Source organism: Staurois parvus, unplaced genomic scaffold, assembly GCF_062004578.1.
Source record: "Staurois parvus isolate SC_StPar_1 unplaced genomic scaffold, SC_StPar_1.0 ptg000104l, whole genome shotgun sequence".
Lineage (NCBI taxonomy): Eukaryota > Metazoa > Chordata > Amphibia > Anura > Ranidae > Staurois > Staurois parvus.
The window spans coordinates 8451501-8457500 of record NW_028317900.1 but is presented as its reverse complement, the minus strand read 5'-3'; the positions used below and the strand labels follow the sequence as shown (position 1 = coordinate 8457500).

General features: G+C 40.8%; 1 protein-coding gene and 1 pseudogene across 3 annotated transcripts in view; one reads left to right on the top strand and one right to left on the bottom strand.

The window, feature by feature from the left end:
• Positions 1 to 6000, top strand: part of FMN1 (formin 1) — a 371304-nt gene that overhangs the window by 351149 nt on the left and 14155 nt on the right. For all 3 annotated transcript variants that reach the window (XM_089671307.1, XM_089671308.1, XM_089671310.1), the window contains one exon: positions 3524 to 3673. In XM_089671307.1, coding sequence (XP_089527433.1) covers positions 3524 to 3673 — 150 coding nt within the window. The remainder of the gene's footprint in view (positions 1 to 3523; positions 3674 to 6000) is intronic.
• On the bottom strand, positions 1093 to 1700 carry LOC149467690 (uncharacterized; annotated as a pseudogene).

Genomic DNA, 6000 nt, shown 5'->3' with positions numbered 1-6000 from the left:
GGAGCAAAGATAAATTTTAGACAAAATCCTAATTAACCATTTCCCAACCATGCTATAACCAAATGACGGCTACGGCACGGTTGTCCAGTTCTGGGAGGGCGTCATATGGCACCCAGGGATCTCTGTGATCGTTGTGTCCTTCGGACACAGCTGATCACATCATGAGGTAAAAGGCAAATCACAGCAACCTTTTACCACGTGATCAGCTGTGTCCAGTGGCACAGCAGATCACCGAGTAAATGCAAATGCCAGTTATCAGCTGCACTTTCCTCATGCTGTCAAGCATGAGGAAAGTACTGCCGATAACCCGCAACTGTCACAGAGCAGATCGGCACTGATGATCAGTGGTCAATGCCCATCATTGCTGCATATCAGTGCAGCATCATCAGTGCATCCTCATCAATGCACACCAGTGACACCTAATCAGTGCTGCCTATCCGTGCCACCTCATCAGTGCTGCGTATCAGTGCAGCCTCATCAATGCACATCAGTGAAGGGGAAAAATTACCTGTTTGCAAATTTTTTTAAATTGTTTGGCTTTTTTTTGTTTATGGTGCAAAAAATAAAAAACCCATTGGCAGTTAAATACCACCAAAGAAAGCTCTGTGTGTGAAAAAAATTATAAAAATGTCATATGGGTACAATGTTGCATGACCGTGCAATTGTCATTCAAAGTGTGAGAGTGCAGAAAGCTGAAAATTGGCCTGGGCACGAAGGGGGTAAAAGTGCCTAGTGGGCAAGTGGTTGACCAGAATTCAACTACAGGTGAGCCTAATTCATTAAACAGATGTCCAGCAGACAGTTGATTTAAAAAAGAGCGTTACTTAACAAAGAAAACCCCTTCCCATTTCATGCTGACAGCAATGGCACCACATGGAAGAGGAATGGCACAAGGCCTGAGAAAGAAAATGTCTTTACGCAAGAAAGGTGAAGGCTACAAGAAGATCAGCAAAGCTATACTTACCATTCAGAATACTGTAGCAAAAGTGATACAATAATGGAACTGTAACCATCTCACAGAAGTTTACACCTCAACATGAGCATCTTGTGAAGGGAAGGGTTGAAGAAAATCACCTTGCAAGTTCTCTGCAGTTAGCTAAAGAAGTAGAAAGCCAAACTGGGGTGATTGTTTCCTATGATACAATACGGAATACACTGCAGAGGAATGGCGTGCATGGATGTCATCTACGAAGGAAGCTTCTCCTAAAGCCCATGCACAAAAAAGCCCACCTAGAATTTGCCAGGGCCCATACTGACAAAGAAGAAAACTACTGGGACTCTGTACTCTGGAGTGATGAGACCAGGATAAATGTTTTTCGGACTGATGGCTTTAAAACTGTATGATGTTGCAAAGGTGAGAAGTACAAAGAAAAATGCATGGTGCCTACTGTGAAACATGGTGGTGGCAGTCTCTTGTGGGCTGTATGAGTGCTGGTATCGGGGAGCTGCATTTCGTTGATGGTATCATGATTTCACTGATGTACGGCTCTATACTGAAAGAGAGGATGCTACCATCACTCTGTGCCCTTGGTTGTTGTGCACTTTTCCAACAAGACAAGGATCAAGAACACACATCACTGTTCCATTTCTGAAGAAGAACAGGGTGAAAGTGCTGCAGTGGCCAAGTATGTCTCCTTATCTGAACTCAATTGAACATCTATGGGGAACTCTGAAGAGAAAAGTTGAGCATCACTCTCCATCCAGAATCCAGGCTCTAAAAGAGGTTGTTCTGGAAGAATGGAAAAAGATGTTGCAGTATGTCACCAACCTGTTCATTCCATGCCTAGAAGACTTGGTGCGGTCCTTACAAATCATGGAGGTCATACAGAACACTAGATGTAGTAGTTTTTGTTTTGGGGTATATTCATTTTTTGCATCAACTAATTTGAGTAAAACCAGAAGATTTTGTAATCCAAGTTACATTATTAACCTTACTTTCATGTAATGAGCTAAACAAATAATATATAAAACTCAGTTTTGTCAAAATGTTGGAAATTGTTCTTGTGTTCATTGAGATATTGATGAAAATCTTACTTTTCAAAAGGAGGGTACTCATTTATGCTGAGCACTGTGTGTGTAGATAAATAGATTTACCTCCCTGGAGGAATTCCCGAGTGTAGCTCAGGGTTAATTATCAGTGCCAAAAGCGGTAACCCCGAGCTACACTTGGGTTTACCCTGCAGCATTGCTCTGGGATCCCTGTTTCACTTACCTTCCTGCGATGTCCCCCCTGCAGCATCCCCAGCTATCTCCTCCGGCTGATGCCTGCATCCGTCTTCTGGGTTCTGGTCCCTGCGAGCGTCGGGATGTACGGGGGCTGGAACCGGTGGGAATTTAAAAAAATTTTAAAAAGTGACAGTCACTAAATACTCTAAAATCACATAGTAAAACATTACTGTATCAAAGCATTTCAGATACATTTTGCCCCTACTGCTTTGTCCTGTGCCCTACCTTCATTTTTACCATTCTTTCTGCCTTGAAACTGAGAAAGTCCATGGCGTCCAAAAAGCTTCCCTTTATGTCAAAAGCAGTTTTAGACCAGCTAGAGAACAGTGATCGTAAATCAGAACCACTTGCAGAATTGAGTGATAATGATTAGTGGGAAAATTCGTCATCGGACACTGAAAATGATTCTGCGACTAAGCTCAGTGATGTGCGAACTTGGTGCTATATTTCAAATTTCAGTGTTTTTGGTTTGATTTTATTATTGAATTAAATTTATTATTCTTATATTATTATTTTTTATGATTATTATATTGTAATTTATAATTTCGTGTTTCTAATTTTATCATACCCGGGATGCTTACTAGACTCTTGTTTGGACAGATTTCAGTGAGTTATTCCTAAGAATGACAGGCCTACAATAAAAAAAACCTACATATTTCCATGCAAAAAAAGTACAGCTTTGAGCACAGAAATATTGACATAATCATACCGCTAGGGAGGTTAAAAAAATAAATATATCTATCCACAAATACTGCCTACATCTATGCAATGCTGAGCCAGTGCTCGAGGGATGTCATGTACTTCTCTTCTCAAGACCAACTAAGTACTACCTTCTCTTTTCATTCACATAAGCATATTATTATTGGTTGCATGAATAAAAGGATTATTGTTTAGTAATACAAGTTATTGCAGGCTATTGATAATTTAGTTAACTGAATTTTGCCCCAAATAAGGCAATCATTTCTTTAGTGATTCTTCAGATCTTGGTCATATTGATTGACTAATGCCAACTGAAACAATATGGCAAGTTTTTCAGAGAGTGGAAATGTTATGTAAATATGTATAATTATCTAAAGAGCAGTTGTGATTTTTTTTTTTCAAAACTACGACTTTGTGATGGTGATCATGTTCCCCAGTATAGAGACTGTCAGGTTGTGGAGGTTTTCCATTAATGTGTCCTACAGTGAGTCACAAATAGCTCATATATTTTAGGGATTGATAAGAGGATGAGGTGGAAGGGAACATATCCTCTGCCCAGGGGATCTTGTTTGCTGACAACTTCTCTTCCCGCTTACAGCTTTGAAGAAACAGTAGGATACTTTGGAGCTAAGCCAAAATCTGGCGAGAAGGAAATCAGCCCCAATTCCTTCTTCGTGGTGTGGTATGAATTCTGCAACGACTTCAAGGACATGTGGAAACGAGAGAGCAAAACCCTCTCCACAGAAAGGTACGTTTCCAATCAAGGCCCTTCCTTGCATTACACAGCATCTGGGCCGCCCAAATTACACTCACTCATTCTGCAGGCGCCTTTGTTTTCTTTTTGGATCAAATGGACATCAAGGGAAGGTGATTTACCCCCCCAGGGCTCCAGAGGGAACCCGCCAGCGGCCGGCTGTCCTCATGAAAAGATAAACACGCCAGATCCGATAAGTTACACTTTTCTTTACCGCTTCCAATTACTTGCTAGTAAAATGAAAGGAGACCTTTGCTAATTTGGAACAGATTCCACTGCCTTTTCGGCTGCTTTTCCCCTCTTATCTTTTTTTTTTCCCTTTTTTTTTTTTTTTTTTTCTTTTCTCAGGTCTGGTCTGACTTACTTGAAATAAACTGATCATGGCTACAGCAGCTAAACAGTGCAACTTTGTATCTTTAGGGGCAGATCTTTACAGGATGTTTTGTGACTTCGCAGTAGCAGGTCACATCTAAGCATGTTTTGGTCACTGCTGGGATTTGCAATCTTGTGGGGGTTTTTTTGTTTTTTTTTCTGTGTAGCTCCATGACTTAGCCTTCCATGGATTTGGGAATGCAGTAGATCATGCATTTTCCAAGCACCCAAGGGCAAGCTTTTAAAATCATTAGAGGCTGACATTGGCCTATCAAGGAGTTGCACTAGCAGTCGGGGCATGTTACCTAACCTGTCTTAACGCCTCTTATTGACGGTGACCAACCAGAAGAGTCAGGACCTCCTACTAACATGAGAACCTTGTCCGATCCTGCCAAATTCAGTATCTATCATCTTATGTCTATGGGTATCTTTAGAGTATTGTAAGTTCCTACTTTGCAGCCTCGATAGCTTTATCTGATGCCACTGTATAAATGAAGGAAAGGTAAACCTGCAGCAAACGGCATACTACCACCAGGGAAAAAGTAAATTGAAGCTGAACTCCAGGCAAACCACTAAATGGGAGGTTGAAATGCATACTGTATATGTGAACAGATTTACTTGATAAGGTGTTTATATTTCTGTCCATCCACACAGCCCTGAAAAACCAAACATACTGTACTTATTGACCAGACTTTTTTTTTTTTTTTCCTACTGCAGTTAAACAATACAGTTTGATCACCTTCCTGCCCCCAGCCTATGACTAGACAGTAAAGGAAAAGTAACTGATTAATGCACAGTTACCTCCTTTCAGCACAACACACCAGTTTAGTTTTTTCTGTCCCTCCCTTTCCCATTTTGGGTTATGTAGAGGTAATATACAAAAAAACGTAAGGTACTTATACTAGTGTATATTTAAAATATACTTAATGGTTTCATTCATAAATCGACACAGTGTCATTAAACCCATATAATTAAAGTGTTACTAAACCCACTACAGTAAAATCTGTCTGTATATGCAGTAAAGCATGCTTGTTTTAGTCACTGTGGAACCTAAGGGGTTAATCCTCCGCATTGTGAAATAAGACTGTTTGATCCTGTCTTCACTGATCCTCCCCTTTATATACTATCTCCAATCCATCTGCCATAGTACAGAGCAGCGGTGGCAAGTCTGTACATGCTCTGTTTGGTGTGTATTGCTAGAGAGGTTGTTTTTTTTGGGGGGGGGATGCATGTGATCGGCACAGTGCCAATCAGCGTTGTGCAGACAAAGGGTCAGGGTTCATGCAGCCTCATAGGACAGTCAAAGAGGAATTAAAACTCCTCCTTGGGGATTAACCAGTGTTTGGTCGGACACTGATAGAAGTAAGAAGACTGCTAAATAATGCTGATGAGAAAAGGTATTTAGCAGTTTATATTTACTAAAATAATTGCATTTCCGTGTTCTGTGTACTGTAGAAGAATGGATATAGTGAATGCAGGGTTATGGGTTTAGTAAAAAAATCAATAAATGCTGTATTACATGCTATTTTATACTCCGTCACTATGGGATTTTTTTTTCTGTGTTCTGAAAAGAAAATGGTTAATTTTGCTATTCTCTATCTTTCCATCCTGTCCATGTCCCCTCTGCAGCTGGGGATTCTTCAGAGCAGTTGTTGGCAGCTAGTGCACATGCTTAATTTTCAGTTTATTTCCACCCTGGGCATTTCCTTCCTATCACATCTGAGAAACCCATGTAACTATAGAGTCATACATGTGAGCGTATACACAGTGGTGAATGACAGCCCACTCTCTCCCTCCTCCTCCATTCTCACAGACCAGCTAAACACAGAGGGTGGGATATTACATCTTGAGTGATTGAGGCTTCACCTCCCTCTTATTCTAAGACATAAGCTGGAATGGCGTGACACAGCCTGTGACTGGCATAAATCCGCCCACACCATGTTATTGCC